General features: G+C 34.8%; 1 protein-coding gene across 1 annotated transcript in view; it reads right to left on the bottom strand.

Moving 5' to 3' along the window:
- USH2A (usherin) overlaps positions 1 to 26954 on the bottom strand; it is a 722977-nt gene that overhangs the window by 650980 nt on the left and 45043 nt on the right. Inside the window, exons 3-5 of the mRNA XM_036931704.2 lie at positions 18681 to 18813; positions 2980 to 3043; positions 714 to 1008 (exon numbers count right to left, since the gene is read on the bottom strand). Coding sequence (XP_036787599.2) covers positions 714 to 1008; positions 2980 to 3043; positions 18681 to 18813 — 492 coding nt within the window. The remainder of the gene's footprint in view (positions 1 to 713; positions 1009 to 2979; positions 3044 to 18680; positions 18814 to 26954) is intronic.

Here is a 26954-nt window from a genome sequence, read left to right as displayed (position 1 = left end):
GATCCCTTGTTAAGGATCTTATAAAGTAAAAATTAATATTAAGTTTGCTATAAAGACATGGAAAAATACATACTTCCATGAAATAATTCGAATATATGTTCTTCTTAACTAGTTACTTAGAATAAGTACCTCAGTTTTTATTAATTTGTGCTACTTAATAACAAAAACAGTTTCAATACTTCATATGATTTTCATACAAACATCTAAAAAATGGTCCGTGTTATCTTCAAGATATTTTATTTCATACATTATAATATGCTACTTTAGTGAAGAATTGTGTCCCCACATAGATATGTTCAAGCAAAAAACCCTAGTACCTGTGAATATGACCTTATTTGGAAATAGGGTCTTTGCAGATATAATCAAGTTAGAGATCTTTAGATAAGATCATTCTGGATCTACGGTGGTCCTCATGAGAGAAAGAGGAGGAAGGACTGCCACAGAGGGAAACGAGGAAGAGGGCCATATGAGAAGGCAGAGATGGGAGCGACACTGCTGTAAACCAAGTGACCCCAGGAGCCGGCAGAACTTGGAACAGGCAGGGAGCTTTCTCCCCTAGAGCCTGTGCAGGGCCAGTAGCCTTGCCTACACCTTCATTTCATTCTGAGCTTCAGATCTGTGAGAAAATAAATTTGTTTTGTTACCATTAAGTTTGTGGCATATTGTTGTGGCAGCCACAAGAAACTAATACACCCCTCTTTATTTCAAATTACCTGATATTGTCCATTTTCCAGATCTATGGAAATAGTCACTCCTTGATTAAGCTGGGTAACATTTGTAAACACATGTGAGATCCACGAAGTACCAACATCATTATCATTGATAAAGGAAAGAGGATGGGCTTCGGGATTCAGCCGTAACACCCTATTATTGGTTGTGTCTTCTGCATCATTAGGAATGCAGAACCGCTGTGCCAAGGGGTGGACCCGAGGGTGGCTTCCGGGACAGCGGCAATGAGCCTGGATATGCAATCTGAGCAGATCTCCAGAAAAGACTTCCAGAATCTCTCTGTGGGAGTCAGAGGCAGATTGTAAGGAAAAACAGCTCAACAGCAATAGAACTTCCAAGTGTCGATAAAAACAAATATCATTATTTTAATGCCTTGATTGGTATCCATGTATAGTTGTAATAATTTTCTAATTAGAACATAAAATCAAACTCAATCCTAAATAAACTATTCATTTTAATAAATTGGATATCAAGAACAGTAAATGCTTAAGTGTTCACTTTTTACATTGAGGAGCATGTGCAAACCCTTGTCCAATTACTGAGATATTTATTTAAACATCAGTGTTTTAGCATGCTTATTTGTAATACAAAGAAAGGTGACATTCACTTACATTGCTACATTGACTTAGAACTGAGAGTGAACATAATTGAAAATAATGAGAGTTATAGATGGGGTCTCCAATACATCCATGGGAAAGAAATACGAAAACAAGTATCATTTTATCTGCTGCTGTTTTAGGTTAAGGGACTGAAGCCAAGACCATTTGTCAATGGTGCCCTGTGACTCATCAGTACAGATTCAATGGCTTCAGATCCATGTGGCAGCTGCCAACAGACAAAGAATGCCAATTCCAGGCAGAAATATTTAATTTTTCCATTAAGGGCAATATACCTTTTCTAGATCAAAATTAGTCAGTCTGTTTATAGGCATTCTTTCACATAACATCCTTCCAGCATTCCTGGTAGCCAACACCAGTAACCCAGGTCTAAGCAGAGAGACCAGGCTTCTCTCAGACCTCAGTGGGGCAACGGAAGAGCAGGGCTGCCTTTGCATTCACTAAATCACATGAAATCACACCATCGTCCCAAAACCTCATGAACATTTTTTAATTGATATCAGGTTTTGAATGGGACCTAAAGTGACTGTCCAGTGAAAGCTTTGCCCCCACCACCACCAGGAAAAATTTTATTCCCCAAAAGTTACTGCAATACTGCTCTTTAGAATTTTAGATGAAAGTGATTTAAAAAATAGTGAGGCTGGTGGGTAGTAAATGTCCCCGGTAATGTGTTCCATTGCTATAGCACCCTTTATTCAGGCATCTCTTGATTATACAGACTAACAGAGAATGTTTATTATATTGCTAATGGACACAGCATTGATCATAGCAGAACCTCAAGAGCAGAGCTTCTCAAATTTACCACAATTCTCAAATTTGGAAACTTAGCACACTAATCTACATCTCCCTGGAAAAAAATAAGAATACAAATCCTTCATTTTGATTTTTCATAGAAGTAAGATCAATTCATCCATACAACATACTATACGTCATCCATATAATATACTATTATGTCATCAAATCATAACTTGGTAAGGATACTTCAAAGGCTATCTTAGGCAGAATTTCACTTTGAACTTTCCTGAACAGAAGGGAAATCTATATGCCTTTAAGAACCCCTAAGAAATATTTCTCCACTTATTCTCAAGATGAGAAACACTTCATTAAAGCTAGTCGAAGTCTATATTATTATTTGTTCACTAGAAATAGACAAATTTATAACAATACTTCAAGTGACTCATTCTTCTTGTGTTCAAGTCTAATAGCTCAATCTCTTGAGATTTTTTCCCATATAGCAAAATAATTAATCAGTTTCATTGCTCCTCATTTTCTAGTATATATAAAGTCAACAAATCAATTTGAAAAGGCAGATTTGCAGTTTCTTAAGTATTGGGAAATACTTCACATAGAACATTTAAACAAATATATCCCAAATTCTGCAATACAACTTGTTCAAAAATCTAGCTTATTTAGAGGAAATCCATTGTAAAGAGTTTGATCAATTTCATATTAAAAGGAGTTACCCAATCTAGCCACAGGCTAAGCCAAGGCAAACACTGTAAACATTAATTGGGTGATGTTTGCTAAATGCTGTAAAAATGAAAAATGCTATAATCTTTATGCTCCTTTTATGTAAGTGAATTCAGCATTTATGTGTACCCTTCTTGAGCTTTACAGTACCATATCTGCTTACCTGTTTGTAAGCGCCACTTGGTATAATCTAAAATCTTGCATTCTCCCAACAAATTGCTCTAAACCTGAAAAATACATGTATATTTATAATGCAAATCTCAGTTTACCAAGCATATATTCAAATGAAATTCCTTTAAAGTTATCACACTTTTCATCATGTTTATATTATAGTCCTCTCAAATTCTTACAGACTGGTATATATTTTGCGAATTCCACTTTGTAACAATCATAATCATGGTTATCTCCACAGGCATGGCAGGACTTAAGTCAAAGTGAGTACTTTAATCAGTTTATTTATTGACCCAATCTGTGGTCTCTCTCCAGAAGTGACCTCCCCAAATCAAGTGTTTTTCTAATTTTCTCTTAGTTCATTAAACTTCTCTCTAGTTAAGTCATTATGTGCTTTTGTTTCGGGAGTTGGGAAGACAAACAGGGAAGGTATGAATTTTCTTTCTGAGTTAAAAGGTAGTGTTGTCTGGACCTACTGCCTGTTGATTCCTTCACTTTCACCTACCCCACCCACACCCAACCCTCCTCCTTGCATCCTTCATTCCTGATGCTCCAGCTCTACACACTGAATCTATAATACCCTACTATTAAATGCTTTACCTCAAAGGACCCAGAAAAGAAAAGTCCTAAAAAATAAAGAATAATCACTTGGGATTCTTAAAGATCTAACATAACAGCAAAGCAGCAAAAATGATGCTGTGATTTTTGTGAAAGGCTGAATCATAGCTTTTAATTGTCAAGGTGGGTTTATTGGTCTATACATTCATTCATTTAACAGTATTTATTGAGAGCCTATCATATGTTAGGCACTTTTACAGGTTCCAGGGATACATTAGTCAACAAAACAGGCACACAAAAAACCCCAGGCAAACAAACATTTGTTTTTATGTAGCTTGCATTCCAGCAACTAGATGGACATAATAAATGAACAATTTATACACTATATTAGAATATGATAAATGCTATGCAAAATGGAAAAATTAAAGCAGTTTGGGGAACATGGCTGGATTTTAATTTGGATGGTATGTCAACAGAGGCCTTATTGCAAATGTGGTATTGACAGGGAAAAGGGAATGAACTATGTATATTTGTAGGGGCAAAATATTTCTGACAGGAGTCAGTGGGTGCACAGACCCTGAGGCAATATGCTTGTCTTGTTAGAGGAACTGCAAGGAGCCAGCAACCTGAGCAGCATAAAGGAGGGGGGGCTACTGGAATATTAGATCTGACAACTAACTGGCTGGTGGGTGGGGGGCATAAGGTTCGAATTGTTAAAAGCCTTGTAGCCCATTATAAGAACTTCGGTTTTTATTCTGAGTGAAATAGGAAGTTACTGGAGGGTTTAGAGTAGAAGAATGATATGATCTCAGGTATATTCAAACGTGTTAAGAATAAAATGGAAAAGGACAAGGGTAGAAGCCGTGAGACCAGTTAGGCTATTCTAGCCATTCAAGTGAAAGATGAGGGTAGTCAGACAGGGTGTAGAAGTGGAGGGGTACCTTTCGATGCTGATAAATTAGAATTCACTTCCTATATTCTAATAAAAGTTAAAGGAAAGCACTGTCACAGAGGGGTAATGAAATCTACTTTATCATTTATAAACTAAAAGAGCTGGATATTGTAACCTTTAAAAACAACTTTAGTTCTAAATTTTGGAGTCTGAACATAGAACAATCATATCCTCTATTACAGAATTTATATTTGAGGGAATTTCCCCAAAAAATTTTAGAAAAATTTCTCTAAAGACCTAGAGTTAATGTGAACCATCCATTCCTAAGAAGAGAACTCTGATTTTGATTTTGGGAAAGAGTATCATAAAATATTTCAAGGACACAGTGATAAGAATGGATTTTATTCATACCTTTGCTAGTTGCCAATTTTTTAGCAACAGATATTCATTGGGATAAATGTTTCATAAAGAGATTATTGTTTGAAAAGATATTCATATGGCAAAGATAGGTCTAATTTATATAAATTAATCACAGAAATAGATATGACTCGTACCCGAAAGACCTCATAGCTGTCTATTCAGAAAAGAGGTAATGACTGGAAAGAATCAGTATATTCACATCTCAATAAGTACATCCACAGCAAAATTAGTTATGTGAGAAAATTGATTTCCAGATTTGCTACACTAAATTATTTTAAATGTCCAGTTCTCAACCAGAAATTGTGATACACTGTGAAACAAGAAAGTATGGCGGATACACCTGGGAGTACAGGGGGAGCAGCCATAGAAACTGGACCAAATATATACCCATACATTAAACTTCTTAGATGAACATACTAAATCAATTATTTTACATATGTTCAAAGAACTAAAGGAAACCATACCTAAAGAACTAAAGCAGAGAATGAGAATGATGCCTCAGCAAATAGAGAATATAACTAAAGGGACAGAAATTATAAAAATGAAAAATGGATTAGAGGAGCTCAACAACACATATAAACAGGCAGAAGAAAGAATCGGTGAACTTGAAGATATGTCAACTGAAATTATCTAGTCTGAGGAATAGAAAGAAAGGGAATGCAGAAAAATGAACAGATCCTAAGAAACCTGTGGCACACCATCAATTGTACCAATACAAACTTAAAGGAAATCCCAGAAGAGACAGAGAAACAAGCAATTTTTAAAAGCAATCACTAAAACCTCCCCAAATTTTATGAACACCTTTAATTTACACATCCAAGCAGCTCAATGAACTCTGTGAGGGATAAGTTCAACAAAATCAATACCTAGATATACCAACACCAAGCTGCTGAAAACCAAGAGAAAAAAGAGGTTTCCAGACTGGAAAGGAAGAAGTAAAATAAAAGTGTACAAGAAGACACTTCCAATATTCTAACTAGAGAATTGCATAAATTATAAAAAGAGAAAACAACCTAACTCTCAGCTTGGGAAGAAATAAACCTAGTGCTTTTATTAATAAAATGGAATATTAATAGAGCAACTAAAGTGAATGAACCAGACCTCAAAATAATTAATTCTCAAAAATGACTTCTATGGAAAAGTCATTTATGTAAAATTTAACATGAAGATAATAGCATAATTATGTTATTTAATGATACTTATATAGTAGGCTGAACTATTTGAAATAGCTAATACTTGGCCATTTTTAATATATAAAAATAGCAATTTTATATGGCTCAATCTTTATAATAAAAGCATAAAAAACACCTATGAGAATGATAAATATAAATAGAATAGAAGAGGGGAATCTTTAAGAATCTTTAAAAACTGTCTAAATACATTTTATAAATTTCAGAGTGACAAATGTTACCTGAAAAAAATCACTGATAAAAATGGGACATTTCTAGATTATTTTACAAAGTTAGGTGTTACTATAAATGCTAAAGTCAGGTAAAGGGAAATAACAAGTTGAAGTTACTGGGAGTAGAACTGTCCTTGTAAAATGAAAAAGTTTTAGAATTAGAACTAGAAGTATAATGATTAGCATAAATGAATTTAAATAAAGATAGGCATCCAGAGGTTAAAGAAATTAAAGATAACTACTAGGTAAATTTTTAGAAAACATGTATAGTATGATATCAAATGAAGAATCTTAATTTTTGAAAATAGCAGTTTAAAGTCTGAGCACTTTGACAATACTATTAATAGACTCACATATTTAAGAAACAAATTCTGAATGTGATAGAATAAAAAATAAATCTGTGTACTTCAACAAAGCTGAGGTAAAAGCCTTTCATCATTCTTATTAAGAATGGAAATGGAAATTAAGGTTATACATGATGTGACCTTGTTAATTATCTGATCTCTAGTTACTTCAGTGTGACACTGAAGAAAATATTTTATTCTACAATTACAAAAACAGATCATAAAAATTAGAACTTAAGTAGGATAGCTCTAGAATAGAGAGTCAAAACAGCTTGTTTGTTTATTTTTTTCATCCTCACAATGCTGAGGGCTTTGTGTCAAAAATATTAGAATGTGTTTTCTGTGTTTGTTGTTACTATTAGTATTGTTTTAGGCATCAGTAGCAAAGGGTAAGAATATACTCTAGCTGTCACAGAACCATAAGAAGGAAATAAAGGTCAAGATGAAGTTATCACTGCAGATAAGAGTAACAAAAATATCACCTTCAGTACAGCCCTTCAATAATTCAGCCATATACAATGCATTCACTATGCAGTCATAAACAATAATGTATTATACAATTACACAACACACACACTATTATTAAATTCCTTGAATTGAGGAAAATCTTCAAATTCACCTCCAGGATCAGTAATTAAGATCAGTAAAAAGCAAGCTGTTGTCTTGAAGAATTAACAGATGGCCACAAAATATTCAAAAGTTACCATCACCAGAGAACAGAACCTTCTATTATGCTAACTTCATCCAATTTCTTTCTTTCTCTTCAGAGTTGGCCTTCTCCAGTGCCTGCACTCAAAGCCTTATTTCCCCCACAGTTAGTCTCATTTTAAACTATCTACAGTCCCTTTTCTACCACCATCACTGAAAGTACCCTCTTGATGGCCACCTCATGTGTCATTTTCAAGTTTTTAACTTCTCGATCTTGACATTCTACTGCTTGATACTATTGAAGAACGTCTTGAAAGTGTCTTTACTTGTCTCCTAATACCCTGATCCTTTGGGGCTCCATATGTGTTTCTTTCTGTAGCTCTAACTCTTTTTCCTACATTTTTCTCCTTTAAGAATTTTTTATCTGCTTCTAGAGTTTCCAATATAATCTCTATGAGGAATATTCTTATCTTCGTATCATCAGCCCTTAAACCAATCCTCAAATACAGTCTTCTTTCTCAAATGACATTTTACCACTTCTATTTGCATATTCCTTTACTGTCTCAAACAAAAAACTAACACTCACTCTCCCTAATTTACTCTCTCCCCTCTATCTTTCCTTTAGCAATGGAGAACAAAACCAGGGGAGTCAAGATGTGTGCTAGGAAGTGTTTATAATAATTTGGCCATGAAACTTCAGCTGATTAAGAAGGGATGGAACACATCAAGGGGAAGAGGCACAGTGGAAAGTTATTTAGATCAATCGATTAAAGATTCCAGAGGGATTGAAGGATTATTTGATTCAGGCTACCAAAGAGCACAAGCATCTATCTGACAGAAAAAGGGAAGGTGAGAAATATATATGCTATAAAAAGTGATTAAAAGACTGCTCTGGACAAAGATTGCTGCTAGGAGGCACTGAAATGAAAAGTAAAGATGTTGCTCAGTATGTCATGTGATCAATAGTGATATGAGAAGGGGCTGCTAGATTTGCAAAGAAAAAAAGTGAAGAATCCTCAAAATGTTTTAGTTTTAAATATTGGAAGTGAATAGATTTCAGGAAAATCAAAGAAAACACATGTAAAAGTAAAAAAGCCAGAAATAAATTTAGGGTGCACAGAAGCCAAACATCTCTAGGAAGAATTAAAAGCAGTAACTACAAAATCAATACTTGAATTCTACCATAATAATGTTTGGGGCCAAGCAACAGGTACCTTCTTTTGTCCAAAGAGTCAGAACTTACCCACAGCTGAGAACAGCTAAATGGTAGAAAAATTAAAGTGTAAAGTGGACAAAAGAAAGAAAGGAGCTACACTGTAGATGTTACAATATTAGTTGTACTTACACTTCTGACTGAGATGTATAAAGCTGCAAGAACCATTGCTTTGTAACCAACCTAAGAAACAAAATAAGCCATATAAACTATAAAATCATTTTTTTCAACCCATTAGAAAAGAGAAGACACAAAGAAATAAAAATGAATTAAATTCCAGAAAGTAACAAACGTTCCTTAGGGAAATGAGAGCCAGGGCTGCTCGCCGTCCTAACAGAGAGGGGAAAGATAGAAGAACCAGTCCTTAGGGAGTAAGAAGGAAGAAGACATGTGTGGGTGGGAATGACAGATTCGAATTCCAAGGAGCCCACCCACATGGTGAGTCTGCACCCATCCTCAGTCTTTTTTCAAATATCTGAAACCAGTGGTGAACTAAAAAATATTAAAACTGTAACAAGGTCCACATCCAGGCCAACCTCAAATTAATTTGATGCTCTTCTACTTGCTCTCGCCTCCACCCAACACATACACATAGGCACATGCAAATTCTAGAGACTGATTAAACCAATAGTGTTCTTTTCTCTGAAGGAAAATATGATTTACTTCCATTGTTCCTGTCCTTTATACAGAGTGTCTGGCAGACAACAGAAATATTTTAAGACACATAAAGAAGCAAGAAAATGTGCCAAGTATAAGGAGAGGAAACAGTCAATAGGACGCAATGCAGACATGGCCCAGACATGGGAATTATCAAATATGGATTTGAAAGTATTTAAGACAAAAATACTAAAAAAACCTAGTGCAAATGGTGACAATATGTGTAGAAAGATGGAGAAACATGAGCAAAGAGATAGAATCTACAAAAAAGAAGCCTAATAGAAATTTTGGATATGAAAAATATGATATTAAAAATGAAGAATTTTCCAGATAGGTTTAACAGCAGCCTAAAAACAAAGGGGAAAATGATCAGTGAATTTCAATACAAGTCAATAAAAAGTATCCAAAGAGAAATACCAAGACCAAAAAATGAAAAAATGAGTAGGTAAAACGGAAACAAATAAACAAAAGAGTGCCTGAGATCTGGGATAACATCCAATGCTCTAAATAAATGTAACTGAAATCCTAGAAAAAAAGAGAGAAGAAATGGAAAGAAAGAAATTTTTCAAAAGTAATTATCAAGAACTTTCAAAAGTAATGAAACCATCAATTTACACATTCAAGAGTCTGATCAAACCTCAATCAGGATAAATACAGGGAAAACTATGCATAGGTACAACATGGTTAAACTGTTACTAGCAAAGAGAAAATCTTAAAAGTTGCAAGAAAAAAACAACATATAGCATACAAAGGAGCATTGATATGAATGATGGTTGAAAGAAGGGCCAGAAGACAAAACGAAAATCATTCAAGTGTTGAAAAAAATTAAAATTATCAATGTAGAATTCTTTATCTAGTGAAAATATCCTTCAAAAGCAGAGATAAATTAAAGACATTTTCACAAAAGCAGAGAGAGTTTGTTTCACACCAACTGAACTATAAGCAATGGAAAAGAAAGTTCTCTTCAGGCTCAGGAGAAATAACACCAGGTGAAAGGCAGGATTTGCAGAAAAGTGAAGTATACCAGAAAGGGCTAATCTTTAAAGACAGTAAGAAATTACTGTACAGGAAAAATCTACACAAAGTACAGCAGTTTTAAACTACATTATTGCTCAAAATTGAACATTTTTATCCTCCTTAACCTAGGAAAAATTTTATTTTGAGCCCAAAAATTAAATATAGGCGATGACCACTGTTTTAAAACAGTCTAAGTCAAATCTTAATATTTAAATTAGCAATATTAATATTTATATTTATAATAGCAAAATTTTATTATCTAAAATGAACCAAATATGTATTATTTATGTTTTACAAGTAACTTGAAAGCCATATATTACAACACTTATTTTATAATGAGGAAACAAATTAGGAAATTGGAATGAGAAGTTAAATTCTTTGCCAAAATCATTTAGCTTTTAAAAAGCAAAGCTGGGATTCATACCCAAATCTGTCTGATTCTAAATCTCATGCCTTCTTTCTCAGGCACTGGTTATTCTAGCAACTATCATTTATTGCTATATAAATTTATCTATAGATAGATAGGTATAGATATAGACATAGGTATGTTCAATTATAATATGTTCAATGAGTTAAATGTCCAGTGCAGATTTGTATTTCCTCAACCGATGTCAAATTTCTAATTTTTTGTACTACACACACTTGCTTTTTTCATGTAATAACATATTATGAACCTGCTACCATGTCTCTACAAATAGGCAAATTTCATTTCTTTTTATGGTGCATAATTTTCCACTGTAGGTATGAAATATACTTAATTCTTTTTAGAAGTTTTTAACTGCTTCCAATTATTTGTTACTTTAATTCTACCATGAACACTTTTAAGTATATATTTAAGGCCTTGTCTAATTATATTCTTGAGATAATGTCCTGGAAGTTAAATAGCTTTCACATTTTTACTTTTTAGTTTGCCAGGTTATCCCAAACCCTTTCCAACACTAATGGCAACCCTTTTTTATTCCTTGCCAAAGTAAGTACAAAATGATAAGCATTATTTGTATTTTAAATTCTCAGTTTATTAGTCAGATGTTTCAATACTTTCCTTTAGTGGGCATAGTACTATACTAATAAGAGTTTGATACACCACGGTTATAGAACATTCACCTTCATTTTCCTTGATCACCTCATGATTATATATTTTACACTTAAATTTTAATTCATTTGTAGTTTTTATTTAGTATGGTTATACACCATACATTTAACTTTTTATTTTTGTAACCTCACTGGCCAATTGTCATGGTAGCATTGCTAGATACCTCTTCTGTAATGATCTGAAACACCAACTTCATCTTTAAGTAAACCTCTCTGTACCTATAAAAACCTCGTTCCTATACTCTTCACTTACTCCTTTTTAGTTATCTTAATATACCGATTTCTACACTTTTCTATTTATTTCCTTTTTCTCTAATTCCAGAAGAAAATTCTCTCAGAAAAAATTTAGCATAATCTCAGCTGAACTAAAATGAAAACGGACTTTCTATACCTAGCTGAGGCTAGAAAGGTTAACCCATGGAACACTAATAGAAATTAATGGTATTCCAACTACAGAATAAAACCCAAAGTGGTAGATTAAGATACAACACACAGTGGAAAACATGGAAGGAAAGTTGAAGTGAGCGTCAGATGATTATCTTTCTTTTTCCCTGTGTATTTGCTTCCATAGATAGACTTGATTTTTTAATGACCAATTACATATTAAGAAATGTAACGTAGAATGTAGAAATTCTCACAGTTAAAGAGAAATTAGAGCTCTGTTGGTAAGTGACTTCAGAAATAGCACTGAGAAGTTTTAATTCATGTGACTTTGTATATTTAAAGTCAACATATGGAGGACTGTTGTAGTTCATTACATGAGAGACTTGTTACAACATGTCTGCTACCACAACTCTTAGGTTTTATGCCCAACTAAAGGTATTAAAATAAACCTACAACTGGAAGAAAATGCCCTAAAAAGGAACTAAAACACACTGGTTGATACGAATGCTCTAAGGTGTTTCTATTTGTATATTTAAAAATCGGTCAAACCAAATCAGATTATTCTATTAATATGTATATATGTATACATAACACATTCATATGTATGCAGGGCTCACGTATAAAAAGCAGTTATCTCGGCTACTGACTAATTTCCTAGGAGAGGCGAAGGCAAGGTCTGCAGCAACAGGAAGTGCCACTGGCAACATATTTTTCTGGAAAGTCATGCTGGTTAGAGATGAGACCCAAAGATAAAGCTCCGTGGCAGCCAATACTCATGTGAAAAGTTGTTGCTTCCTGGGTGCAGAAACAGGAAACAAGTCAAGCCTCACCAGAGAAAGAGAGGAAACAAATCTTAATCTCCTTCCCATAGGTCTTCATCTGATAACGTCTGTGTTTGAAGCAGTGTCTGTTCCAAAGCAGAGACAGCCGGCCTGGCACTGCGTGAGAGCCCCTTTAATTCAGCTCACAGTAATCTCTTGCACAATTACCGCCCCTGAGTGAAACCATCTTGGATATGGACAAAAGTATGGAGGACAGTGACTTGATTTTTTTATTAAAAAACGGGGCAAGCAAGAGAAAGAAAATGATTTATAATAAGTCCATGAGAACATTCTGTACCTATCTCTTTTCTGATTAGAGAGGTGGCACGGAGCCTGGCTCATTAGGCAGAAGTAATGAGCCAGTCTACATGCCATCTCTAATTAGAGAAAAGATACAATAGGTACAACTGTACCTATAAATTAATAGATAAGAATAAAAGTTGTCTTAAAATATCCTTTCTTCCTGTAGCTTTCCAATGCCCAGAACTTAAGGATAAAATTGTAATGAAAACTAAATAACAATAGAAATAAACCTTTTTCCAATGGTATGTTTTCTAATTAGAAGTTCAACTTATTTTTACATTGCTTAAAAAAGAATATTATATTCAGTCCACACTGCCCTGTTGAAGCATTAATTTAACATTTAGTATACTGAAGTACAATAGAAGCAAGTCATTTCAACCCCACAGTGCATAGTGAACAAATTTATGGCACTATCAAATACTTTGAGCAACATTTGGTACAATAAAACACTTTCAGAAGTACTAATGGGAATTAAATATTGAAATAAAGCTCACAAGATTTAATGTGTTAAGAAATTCTACATGCAGAGTACTTTATAAAATTCTTCAATATACTAATTACTCAAACCAAGTTTCTAAATATATAGGCTCCTTAAAATATTCCTCATGTAAGTTTAGCTGGATTCAAAAGCATACACAAATTAAAATAATAGTCATTTATAGATATTTTTTTCATTTGATCTCTCAGCAATTCTATAGAATATATTGTTATTCCCATTTCACAATAATTGATGTTCAAAGAAGTTAATAATATCTGTCACTTATGGAACATTTACTATAGGACAAGCAATGTATTCTACAGATACATTATATCTTATAACTTATAATATTCTTATGAATTATTTATCAAAACATCATTTAATAGATTAGACTTCTGAGACTTTAAAAGGATACATATTTTGCTCAAATGTGCATACTACTGGGTTGGATTCAGCCCTAGGTTTGTTTAACACCAGAGCTTGGAAATTTAACCACAGCACATTAGAATGTATTTTGAATATTAAAAATATATGCCTTCTTTCTTCAAGCTAGATAATTTAGGTCATAAGGGAAACAAACTGAAATTTTGCATTATTTCAAATAATAATAACACCTGCAAATATCTATGTGACAACTCCAAAGCCATGACCATTTGTGCATTAAATGCAAACATTGAAAGATTTGAATGCACAATATATAAATGCCAGGATTGTATAACTAACAATTAAAATTTAGCAAGGTCATCATATTTTTGTATAATAGAAACAAAATTAGAAAATGAAGTTCACAAAAAATACTAATGATGGAGGGCAGAGACAGGAGACAAGCATCATGATTAATTTCCTAAAAATGCTGAGACATAAATAACATAGTAAAAATAAGAGGGACTCCACCTTAAGGCCAAGTTTCAATTCTAAAAGCAAAGTAAGATTCCTAACATATTCTCTAGTAATCAGCCAACAGCCTACCTTAAGGACAAGGCAAGTAAGCCTAAATGATATGTCCCCACTACTTGAGGGTAACTACTATCTTGGAGAAGAACAGGATCAATAAATTCTTTGTGTTAAGTTTATTTGGCAGAATTAGCTGGAGGGCTGATAACAGAGGAGAGGAGACAAGGTGTCTCTCACCAGAGATAAACACCCTGAGACCACAGGTAAAGCCAATGTCCAACAACCACCCCCTCTGCCCTTTGCCCCATTCCTGGAAAACCTTAAAAGAAAGCATTTTAAGCCCTTGGGTGTGCCTTCTCTCTAAGAACACCCACACTTTCCTTTCTTTAAGTGCATACTTTTAAATAAAGCTTTCTCCCTGCTCAGATTATTGCGTTTTGTCTCTTTGCTATTTCATTCTACTCCCAAGTCCTCACTCAGTCTCCATTTTACCCGTGATAAGCAGGGAGGGGCTGCTGAGAGCTCAGATTTGGGCCTGCAAGTTCCTGTCTCCTGGGTGACCTGGATGGAACTGCAAATGCAGGAGCCTGCTTGAAAATCTCCTTCCTTTGGGAAGTTCTCAGAACATAATCCCACTCCATCCTATGCTCCATGATTCCTCCAAAACTTGGGGTGGTAAAGGCTAGTCCCCATGCTGTGCGGATCCAAGAGAACTCAGGACACCAGATGGACCAGGTTTTAAGAGTTGGCAAGGGAATCTGCCCTTGGCCAAGAACTTTCCCTCTTTCCCCCTGCACCTTCTTGGTCTCTGCAGGCAGCAGCCATTCCCTGCTGCTCTTTCTTTAATGAATTCCTTCCTTACCTACACTCATCAGACCCGCACGAGAATTCTTTCTCATTCAGAGTCAAGAACACTCCCCTGTCTAGGTTGAGGTTTCACCTGGTGCACAGGGAGAGACCTTCCCAGATGCAGCTGCCCAGCAACACTAAGTATAATTGCACAAAAAAAGAACCAACAAATACATAGTTGGTTCTTACAAATATGAATGAACTCTATATAGAAACTAAAAACATTGTTGGTAGAAATTAAGGACACATCATGATCAAGAATTGAAAGACTTTGTATTACAGAGATGTCCAATTTTCCAAAATTGATTTAATGATTTAAATGCCACAAGAATGTTTGTGAAAATTGAAAACAGCTTCTAAAACTTATATAATAGCCAAGACAACCATGAAAATGTGAACAAACTTGGAGAAATTAAAGACTTGCAGATATTAAGATTTTTATAAGTTACAATAATGAAAGCTCAGTGTTTGGACTCAAGTATGGGCAGATTATTGGAACAAAACACAGAGCTCAGGAAGAAATCCATCTTCACATTTGTGGATATATGATTTGTGACCAAGTTACCACAGGAAAATAGTAGAGATGATTAACAGTTTTTAAAAAAATAGGGCAATTAGATATTCAAGTGGGAAAAAAATGAATCTTTCCCTCTACATTGTACCATATCCAAAAATCAACTTCAGATATAACATAGACCTAAATTTAAGAGGAAAAAATAATAACACATCTAGAAAAAACTGTACAAGAATATTTCATGGTACCAGGGTTTGCAAAGATAGACAAAACAGGACATTAGAAGTATTAAATATGGAAGAAAAATGAGTAAATGGCACTTCATTACAATTAAAAATTTCTGTTAATCCAACAACACCATTAAGAGAATGGCAGTACAAGCCATAACCTAGATGATATTTGCAATCCATATATCTGTGAAATCCTTCATATTCAAAATACTGAAGAGCTCCTATAAATCAGTAAAGACAATCTACCCATTTCAAAAACTGACAAAAACTTAAATAGGTTCTTCACTGAAGAGCATATCCATCTGACCAATAAGCACAGGAAAAGGTTCTCAATATCATCAATCTTTAGGGAATGCACCACACGCCCACCAAAATGGCACACAACAAAACACATAATACTAAGTGTTGGTAAGGATATGGAATGAATGAAATTCTTAAATATTGCTCGCTGGAACACACACTTTAGGGAAAGTAAAGAAGTATTTCCCAGAGCTAAAGAAATATTTCCTAAAGCTACAGGAAAGAGCAACACATAATACAGGTAAACCTCAGGGGCATAGTGGTGAGCAAAAGGCATCAAACACAAAAGAGTACCGGCTGAGTGATTTAATTTGCATGAGAGTTCAAGAACAGGCAACACTAATCTCTGGAGAGTGAAGTCTATACTCACAGGACTCTGCATTTATCAGTAGAACTGGTGTTCACTGAGAGTCACTGAGGTACAGGAAATGTTCTATAGCTTTTTCAGGATGACAATTACACAGGTATATACGGAAATTAAAAACTCATCAAGATGTACCTTTAATATTGTTCCATTATGTTCTGTGCATGTTTTGCTTTTATTAAAATTTAAAATAATATTCTAAAATTTCTATAATGCCCTTATAAGGCTACCTAAAAACTGGAGAAAACATGTGCAACTAATATTCTTAACATTAAAGAGCTTTTACAAATAAATAAGAAAGTCCAGAATATAAATATAAATATACCACATGAACAAGGAATTCACAGGTAAAATGCAAATGATTAAGACATATTTAGAAAGCTACTCAAACTCACTAATGAACAAATAATTCTCAGGCAGCATGTAATAATATTTTTCAATGAGAGGAATGACTAAGTAAAAAAAAGGGTAATTTGTTCAGCTGGCGTTTAAGGAAGCAAGTATTTGCCTGTATTTTAAAATAAGACTGTAAATTTTCATAACTTTTCTGGAGATAGTTGTTATGCACAGGGTAATATTTCTAATATGTATTAAAATACAAAATGATGACACACTTTAACCTAGTTATTCAACTTTTACAGGTTTGTGTTAGGGAAAAAATTACAGCAATATTAATAATAGTATTACATATCAATATGGTTTAGTATATACAAGGCAGTTATTAAATTGAGCAACTAGTATGTACCAGATGCTAGAAAAACAGTAATTCTTTTTATGACATAACTTCATTTGATCCTCACAATGAAACTATAATGTCATCATCATCAACATCATCTTCATCATCTTAAATTTGGGGTAACTATAGTTCAGAGAACTTAAGAAGTTTTTATAGGTCATATGACTAATAAGTGGGGAGATGGGATTTGAACTCAGACAGACTGGCAACAAAGTATAAATTCTTAAAGGAATTGCATAATGAGACAGTTGTTAAAATGCGTATGTATGTATGTATGTGTATATGTATATGTGCATACTATAATACAGATAAGGATATAGAAATGTAGATATATACAGTGTTTTTTATTTATCAAACAACTGCCAATAATACTGAAATACTAGAAATAACCTAAATGTTCATTAATAGAAGCTGTTTTAAAAGTTACACTTACAACTATACAATTGTGCACAATGCAGCCATTTTAAATGAGAAGGCATATTAACACAAAATGCTGCCATAACATTTGGAGAGAGAGTAGTTATTTTTAGAAAGCTCAGAGAAAGTACATATAGTATAATTTCATTCTTAGAAAATTATCTATAACCTTATCTCTAGCTATATGTACCCAAATTCTGGAGTCATATAAAAAAGTTAAATATCTATCTGTGAAGGCAGAAAAATGGAAAATACTATTTCACAGAGTCTTGTATTGTTTGGGTTTTCTCACAATGAGTATTTATTATTGGATAATACATCATTTGCATTTTAAAGTGTAGGCAATTTATAGACCATTGTGCTAGTTCTTTCAAGATAATTCTAGATTCAACTTCCATTCTTTCCAGGATAGAGTGTATATTTTCTTCTTAAACTTATATGGCCCACTCTTAGGGTGGGAATATATGAACACCATAAATCCATCTTATTACAAGTTGAATATTATTTCTAAGTTTCTATCTAATACTGTAAGTCCTACTTGATCAACAGCCCTACAGTAAAATCCAAGCAAGAAAAAAAAAAGAATATATAGTTTATTATATATTGTTCTCCTTTTAAAAACTGTTCATAATACAGACGCTCTAATTTAAAGGTTCCCTGGTAAGTAGGTTGAATAGTGGCCTCCAAATGATACATCCTGGAACCTGGAACTGTGATTTTATTTCGAAAATGGGTCTTTGCAGATGGAATTAAGAATCTGGAGATGAGAGCATACTGGATTAGGGTGGCCCTAAAGCTAACCACAAATGTCCTTACAGGAAAGGAGAAGACACAGGAAAGGCCAAAGGAAAATGGAGACAAAGAGTTTGCAGCTTCAAGTCAAAGAAACCTAACAATTGTCAAAAGCCATCAGAGTGGCTTCTCTCTCAGAGATTCCAGAAGAAACCAACATTGTGAGTCCTCAATTTCAGACTTCCAGATTCCAGAACTGGAAGGATAAATTTGTGTTGTATTCAGCTGTCACCCAGATGGTGCTTATTTGTTACAGCGGCCGTGGGAAACCAATATGCCGAGGTGATATAAAATATTATTTTGTCACACATTATTTAGGAACAATAGGACTGGATATAATCAATAATTTTCTGAAGTTGAAATCTTACCATTTAAACTCTGTCCTATTTGCATAGTACCAGAGTCAAAATCTGTAATTGAACCACTTAGAGTTCTTGCATCAAAAGCTGTATGATCTTCCTCCAAACCATTGACAAAGAAGCTGATTTTTGTCTGATGTACCTGTAAGAAATTATCACCATTATTATTTTAATTGTGCAAGCTTTTATTTTATAATAACTACATTACAGCAGTCTTTATCAAGTTAATTTCCTACTTCGCCACTTTCTTCAGGTGGAAAGACTGAGAACAATTTATTTTAATGGCTCAGTGATATATTTATTTGTTCATATATCTAAATATAATCCTACATATTATAGCTTTGTGATGTGATGATACATACCAGGATATTCACAGGCACCCGTAACTGTTTGTCCCATATGTCTAATAGCTCTGACCATTAAATAAGTCATGCCTTCATAAGTTTTTTGAGGACATGTTGTTTCTTTAGACAGAGTTAAATTTATTATAGCCACATTTAGAAATAAACTGAAACGAAGACAAAAGGGAGAAGTACTCAAAACCAGATATCCCCAAAATGTATTACATTTAGATATAGTTCAATTTAACTTGAAAGTACAAAATATTTCCTGCAAACATTTACTTCCTTAGGTGTTGGTATCCAGTTGGCAATTTTCAGCTGGACTTTTCATTCACAGAATAGCATAAAAAAAATAGCCAATCATATTTTAGGCTAATTAATCAGGCAACCTAAGAATTCTCAATGCCAGGGGTCAAAAAACTTTTTCTGTAAACAACAGAGAATAAATACTTGTTGGCGAGCCAAGTGATTTGATGTTGTGGTCCAAACAGTCCAGTTTGTGCTCAATGCTGCTGTTGAAAAGCAAGAGCAGCCATAGACAAAACAAATGAGAACGAACGTGGATGCCAAGTAAAACATAAAAACAACTGGTCAGCCAGATTTGTTCATTGGGTCGTAGTTTGATGACCCCTGGATTATACCATAAAAAGTTATGAAAAATTTTGTTTGTGTGCAGTGACCCCTGAACAGCAATTCAATCCAACTTTTTTTCAGACTACTTCATAGATGGTATCTATACAAATCTTCAATGATTGCATGTGTTGCTGAATAAACTGATCAGCTATTTGACATTAACTTTAGTCTCTCCAAATAGTCCTGTTCAAGTACTTCTAATTTAAATGTAAAAGGAATCACTGGGACTCTAATGGGTAAATGTGATAAAATAGCAAATGAAATTCTGGGGTGGGTCGGGATGGGGTGCAGATGGCAGGGGAGGGGAGAGAGAAAGAGAAATTGACTGCCTTATAGTTGAAAAGTTACATGCTAGCATTTTAATAGAAAATGATGAACCTGTATCATTCAAAATGCTAGCCTATTAAAACAACCTTGTAAATAATTGATGAAAATAAACAACCATTCTTTGACACGTTTAAATAGTTTTTCAATGATTGCCTTAAGAAGCCCCTTTCACAAAGGTGTTTAAAATCATAATTACCTGGTAATATTAATTCTTTAAAAACTTATCCAGTATAGCTTTTCTCCAGTCTATCCAATCTGCTTTTATTTAAACCATGTTTCTTTCTTAAATTCACTGAACCAGTATTTCACTTTACTTCATCATACAACAAAGCTTTAATATAAAGACCTAATTCACATACCAAATCCTCATGGGCCTCGATATACACCTCTCTGCCGGGTAGTAGGGCTGCATTTTTTTTTTCTTTTGCATCCCATTTTTTACAGCCTGTTACTGTCATTTGGTGTTTGACTGTTATCATTATAAAAGATACAGGCTTTTCTACTTTGTTATTTGTAGCATTATCTCATGTTTTACAACATCTTTGCGCAACATGCAGGCACATGAAATATAACCAGTGAAAAGTTCTCGATGGTATTAATGCATAAAAAAGAATGTGGTTCCATCTCTACTGTCTTTACCCAGCCAAAAGCTGATGAACAGCCAATTTTCCTTTATCACATTAGCACAGCCATGAGGGAAACACATTTGTTCTAGTCAGCTACACTAAAGATACTATTAACCATCTAACATATACATGTTTTATATCAGCAGTATTCTCAGAGCATGAGAGAGCCAACAATATATTAACACTAGCATGACAGTTTATTTAAGAAAAGAAAATTGTCTCTGTAGAGGGACAGAAGTTAGAAATGTATGGCTAAAGCTCAGTGTCACTGGTCTAATAAAGGTAATAATTCTTAGACTTTCTTTATAGCAGGTAACACTCCTGTGACAGTCCTGTCATATCATTCAAATAAAAATGTTGTCTTTTACAAGTTTAAGTGCACCTTTATTTTGAGCCAGATAGAAAGCAGGTTTTTGATTTTCTGTATTCACTGTGTTATATCTGTAGTCAAGAGTTCAGGACCTTCTCCTTTTTTTTTTTTTAATCAACTCATCACATATTTGCTTAGTAGAGGGATTCAGTGTCACTTGCAGAGAATTCCAGAAGGATGTTTTCACTTTGTTGGTTCTTACAAAATGATTAATGATGATCCGAGCCACTCTCGTCTGTTGTCCCCTCCCCTACCAACCACCTTTCTATAAATAAGATTAAATCTTCTTTGGTTTTCTTTACCATGTTTTATATTCCAAGATTCTCTAACCTACTTTGCAATTCTGGTCTGGGGCCCCATCACACTGCAACTGTGAAGACGAAGGTGGCTCTTTGCTGTAGCTCATCCTGATGATCCCCTTGCCAGTTATTTAGGGGAATAGGAATATATACGATGGAATTTCTGATTCGTGAAAAGAGAGCCTTCTGCTAAAGTAACCTTCCCACATATCTCACTCTCCACCCCACAGAGGATTCTACATGCTTATTGGTGTGGCTTAAAGGATCCAAAAAGCACTTTGGAACAAAGAGAGAGGGGAGGAGGTCATTATCTAGCCTTCATTCTCTCAGAAATTCATGTTATATTTTAACCATTTTTGCAGGGGTCAAATTTGTATTGTTGTAATAGGCTGTACTTATTCCTTTGCATATAAAAGTATATTAGATCAAAAAGAAATGTGGAATTCCTAACCATTCTCATGGCTAATTAGAGAATAGAATTCAAAATGCCAGAAAGTCATACAATAGCTGAGAAGCTACCAAGAGAAAAAAAAAACACAATTGAGTCTACCTTAATTATAATGACTGTCCACAATCACTTGTTCCACTGAAATGGCAAATCTCTGTTGCTATTCTAATCCAGCTGACCACCAACTACCAAAAGAAACTGCTGACAAGTTGGGAAATACACAGGCAGAGCACCTGGGGTGACTTCCTCATGAGGCAGTGTAGGGAACCCTGCCTTCCTGCCCCCCCCCACTTCCCCTACTGTGCTATGAGGACAGCTGCCTGCTGCTTCAGAAACCTGAAAAAACAGCATGTTGTACCCATGGGAAAGGAGCTAGATAAGGCCAGACACCTGGCCATGAAGGCCACAGGCATGTGCATCTTAAACACCTATGTAACCATGAATTAGCAGTATAGCAGTTTGAGAAGTACAGCTTGATGTAGAATAAAGTGGCCTCTTTCAGCACCCTCCATGATGACTCCTGCTGCCTTCTTTGCTCTTTGCATTGCCCCAAAACCTCAAAGGCAAGCCCCAGACACCCAAAGGCAGGTGATAGTGGGACAAGGCTCTTCTAAGTCTCAAAAAAAAAACCCAGTCCAGCTCAGCCGCTTAGACCTCAACTGCTCTGACTGCTTATGCCCTAGGCAAATGAAGCATTGTACTTTCAGCCAATCAGGAGTGAGCTGTAATGTCATTAGGGGGTGGGACTTTCTCCACTCAGGAGTCCATATAAAACCCAGACACTACGGCCCTGGTGGTTTCCTCTCTTGGAACCCCATCCTGCCTGGCCTGAGTTCTTGCTTTCTCTTTCACTCATTCAAAGAGCTCTGCTGGTTACTCCTGGCTTCATTCTTCATCACCTCCGAGGGACAATCCCAGGAAAAAGCAGCATGCTGGCTGGCAACACTCACCAAATAAAAAGTTTTCTTTCTGTTTATACCCTTCTAACTTAAATTTAATTCAGTAAAGTATTAACCCAGTACTCAGAGTAGCCCTGAGTTACACCAGGGAAAATAAGAAATGAAAATCATGATCCTTTTTCTCAAGAAGCTTATATGAAATAGAATAATTTTAATATCTTAGAAAATATTTGAATTGCTTTGGAAAAATTGAAGTTCCTATAGCCAGGATCCTCACCTGAGCCTAAACTACTTGATGATGTAAGGGACCTGCTGCTAGGCTACCACTTCCACAGCCATAGGCAATGAGCTATTACTGACTGAGTCACCATATAAAGAGCTCTGCCCAGTGCTCTGGGTGGAGGCAGAGATGAAGGAGGATTACGGACCTGCAGACAGTTGGATGCAGACATAATTCTAGTGTTCGACCTATCACCAGGAGAACAAGCCAGGTAATAAACCCTTTTACCCCAACAATGTTCCATTGTCATTCCTCAGTCTCACTGAACCCATAGGGAACTTGCCCAGGACTGAAACCCATTGGCAAGACAATCACTATAAATGATGACAGTTGGTTTTAAGTACTAATTTAATGCAGTTAATGAAGTGTTATCTTTTTCAAGGAGTTGCTTTAAGAAGCTGCACCCTAATCTATTAATGTATGGTGTATAATATTATTTTGTATCTTTTTGGGTTACACCTATTCAGAACCAAGTTACAAGCTTTCCAAGAACACCAGTTTCATTAACTTGACAGGTCTCACTTTTAAAGCAAAACCATTATAAGCATTTTGTGTGACACCTTTTCTACAGATTTACCACAAAGTGGCTTGGTAACATCTTGAATTCTAATTCATCTCCAAAGGATGATGAAAGTGATATAAACATTAAGAACATTTTGAATATCAAGGAATTCAAACAAAAAAAACCACTATGATGGGTAGTACATAGGGACAGTAGTACAGCATGGAGAATATAGTCAATGATTCTGTAACATCTTTCTATGTCAGTAGATAGTAACCTGCACTGAGGTGGGGTGAGGATTTAATAATATGGGTAACTGTTGACCCACTGTGCTGTACATTTGAAACCGAGATAAGGTTGTATATCAATAGAACTTCAATTAAAAACAAAACACTGTGATTCGAATCTGAGGGGAAAACTTTATGGAGGAAAAATGTCTTGGATTTTCTGAAATAGAAATTTTCCTAAAAAGAATTTCTATTCCAGGATTAAAGAACAATTTACATAAAAGGTTCTACTATTCCATCTATAATTTTAAGCATAAGGAAGATAATATATTCTGAAAACTCCATAAAGTCATTTTAAAATATCACATATATGTTTGATTCCCCTGCATGAGAACATGTAGAATATAACATGAAATATAACTTCTCTTGCTCACCATCCTAAACCAAACTTTATTTCTAACTTAGTCACCAACAAGCAACCACAACAAGTCGGTGAGGTCTCCTTCCTAGCTGATGATCTCACAATGCTTAATTCCATCTCTATAGTTTATTTAAGCTAACTCCTATGGGAATAACCTTGCTACTGCGTTTCATTTTCCTAAATTTTAGTATTTTTCAGTTAACATTCAAAATATATAAAGAACTCATATGACTCAACACCAAAAAAACAAATAACCCAATCAAAAAATGGGCAGAGGACCGCAATAGACATTTTTCCAAAGAAGAAAGACAGATGGCCAAGAGGCACATGAAAATATGCTCGACATCACTAATCATCAGGGAAATACAAATCAAAACCATAATATGGTATCACTTCACACCAGTTAGAATGTCTAACGTCCAAAAGACAAGAAAGAACAAGTGTTGGTGAAGATCTGGAGAGAAGAGAACCCTCCTACATTTTTGATGGGAATGTAAATTGGTACAGACACTATAAAAAGCAGTATGGAGGTTCTCAAAACACTAAAAATAGACATACCACAAAAGAACTTCCTCCACTTCTGGGAATTTACCCAAGGAAAACAAAATCTCTCATTTGAAAAAATATATGTACCCTTATGTTTATTGCTGATAGACAAGATATGGAAACAACCAAAATGTCCATCAATAGATGAAAAGTAAAGGAGATGTGGTACATATAAACAATAGATTATTATTAAACCATAAAATAGAAAAATATCCTGCCATTTGCGGCAAAATGGATGGACCTAGAGGGTATCGTGCTAAGTGAAATAATCCAGGAAAAGATAAATACCAGATTTCACTTATATGTGGAATCCTAAAACAAAACAGTGAACTAAATAGCAATAGACCATAGACACTAAATAGTGACTGGTAGTTACCATGGGGGGACGGTTTGGGGTGGGTGGGTGAAATAGGTGAAGGAGGTAAAGAGGCACAAAATCTCAACCATAATCTAAATTAACCAGGGGGATGAAAGTATAGTATAGAGAATATAGTCAATAGTTCTGTAACATCTTTCTATGTTGATAGTAAGTACGCTAGTTGGGATGAGGATTTATACTGTATATAACTGCTGAATCACTATGTTGTATACTTGAAACCAATATAATAATTATATATCAACTACACTTCAATAAAAAAAAAGTATTTTTCAAAATGTATCTCTCAACTCCAGTATCCTCCAATAATCCTTTGTCAACTACTTCAGTATTATAAAAGTTTTCACCTTTACTGAAAAATTAGCCTGCCAGGTATTGTTTAAAATTTTTATGATATTCATTCTGCTTATCCTTACAACCCAAGGCAGATTTGTTATTATTTCCATTTTAAAGATAATGAAACTGAATCACAGAGAATTGAAAACAGAAAGGTTACATTATTCAAGATCACAGAGAAAGTCCATTGGTTCCAGAGCCTGTTTTAACCATTTTTTAATTAGTCAGTTATGCCATGTAGCATTCAGAAGTAAGTACCATGTCCTACCAGACCCTTCTGAGTCATTCTGCTGTAACTACACAAGGGATGATTCAGGCTGTGTGTCAGCACCGCCCACAGTAAGCAGGGTAACAACCCTGACAAATACACATCATCACTTGACGTGCGCCTGGCCCTGTGCTCAATGTGTTACCTTAGTGAGTTCTCCAGGTGCCTCTAGAGTGTTCTTATCCCCCAAACGAGGACACTGAGGATTCACCGCTCTAGTAGGCTGCTTCTGCAGACTGCGGGAATTCTTTCTTCTTTGAACAGTCTTTACTATTATAATGAGTGAACTAAAAGATTTCCCCTTACGGCATCGATTCAGAAGCCCGAGCTCTAAGTATTGAGACCATACCAACTAAATCCAATACCTCCTCCATGTGAGAGCTCACACACAGATGTAAAGAAAGATGCCATTTTTCTCCTAAATTTCTTCAGGATAAACTTGTTTAGTTTCTGTGGTTCTAAATATGACATGGTTTGGGGTCTCTCTCATATTTAAAAATACAGCTCTGGGAATATTGCAATCTTTTTGTGTGGTCTAACTTGACGAATTGAAATAGGATTATCACTTTAATATAATCCAGAATTGCTTGCTAGATTTTTGGCAATGACATAATGCTGCTAAAAGTGATAAATTGAGCTGACTATTCACTAAAATACTTTTTTTTTTTACTCACATCACTGTTAAAGCACACCCACACCCCATCCTGTACATATGGAGGTAGTTTTATGGACCCAAGGACAGGGATTTATATTTATCCACATTACATTTCATCTTGTTAGATTCAGCCCATTGCTCTAGGCTGTCAAAATCTTTTTGGATGCTATATCTGTCACCAGTGTACTTACCATCCTCCAAGATTGGTGTCATTTGCAAATTTGATGAGCGTGTCCTACCTGCTGGGCAGAAGCTCAATAAATATTAATTGATTGATTGACTAATTGATACTCTAAAAATACAACCACCAACACAATCTACATGATGTTACAAAGCTAAGCAATAAAAAAGGCGCCATTTTCTAACAGATAAAATGTGTCACTCAAGGATTCTCAACCTTTTCACAGTGACCTTGCTTACTAAGCAAGTTGTTATATAATTACATAATAATAAATAAATACTCCAGTATATTAAATATTCTTTGTTAAGCTATATTTCTACAAACAAAAGAAGTTGAGGCAAATATTCAGGGAAGGTTGCTTTTGCAGAAACGAATCACATGAGTTGCCCAAAAATGTTTGAAATGTGCATGTGTTCCCCCTGCTAGTTTGAGTCCCTATATAATTGCTTATATCTTCATTATCTTTGACTATATGAAAGATGCTACAAGCAAATAACTTTATATACAGATACGTTCCTAAAAGATTTTTCTTGTTTGTGTCTCGTTTC

Source organism: Manis pentadactyla, chromosome 19 (assembly GCF_030020395.1).
Source record: "Manis pentadactyla isolate mManPen7 chromosome 19, mManPen7.hap1, whole genome shotgun sequence".
In the NCBI taxonomy this organism is placed as follows: Eukaryota; Metazoa; Chordata; class Mammalia; order Pholidota; family Manidae; genus Manis; species Manis pentadactyla.
Note: the sequence above shows the minus strand (reverse complement) of the source record. Positions and strands in the feature narration are given on the sequence as shown.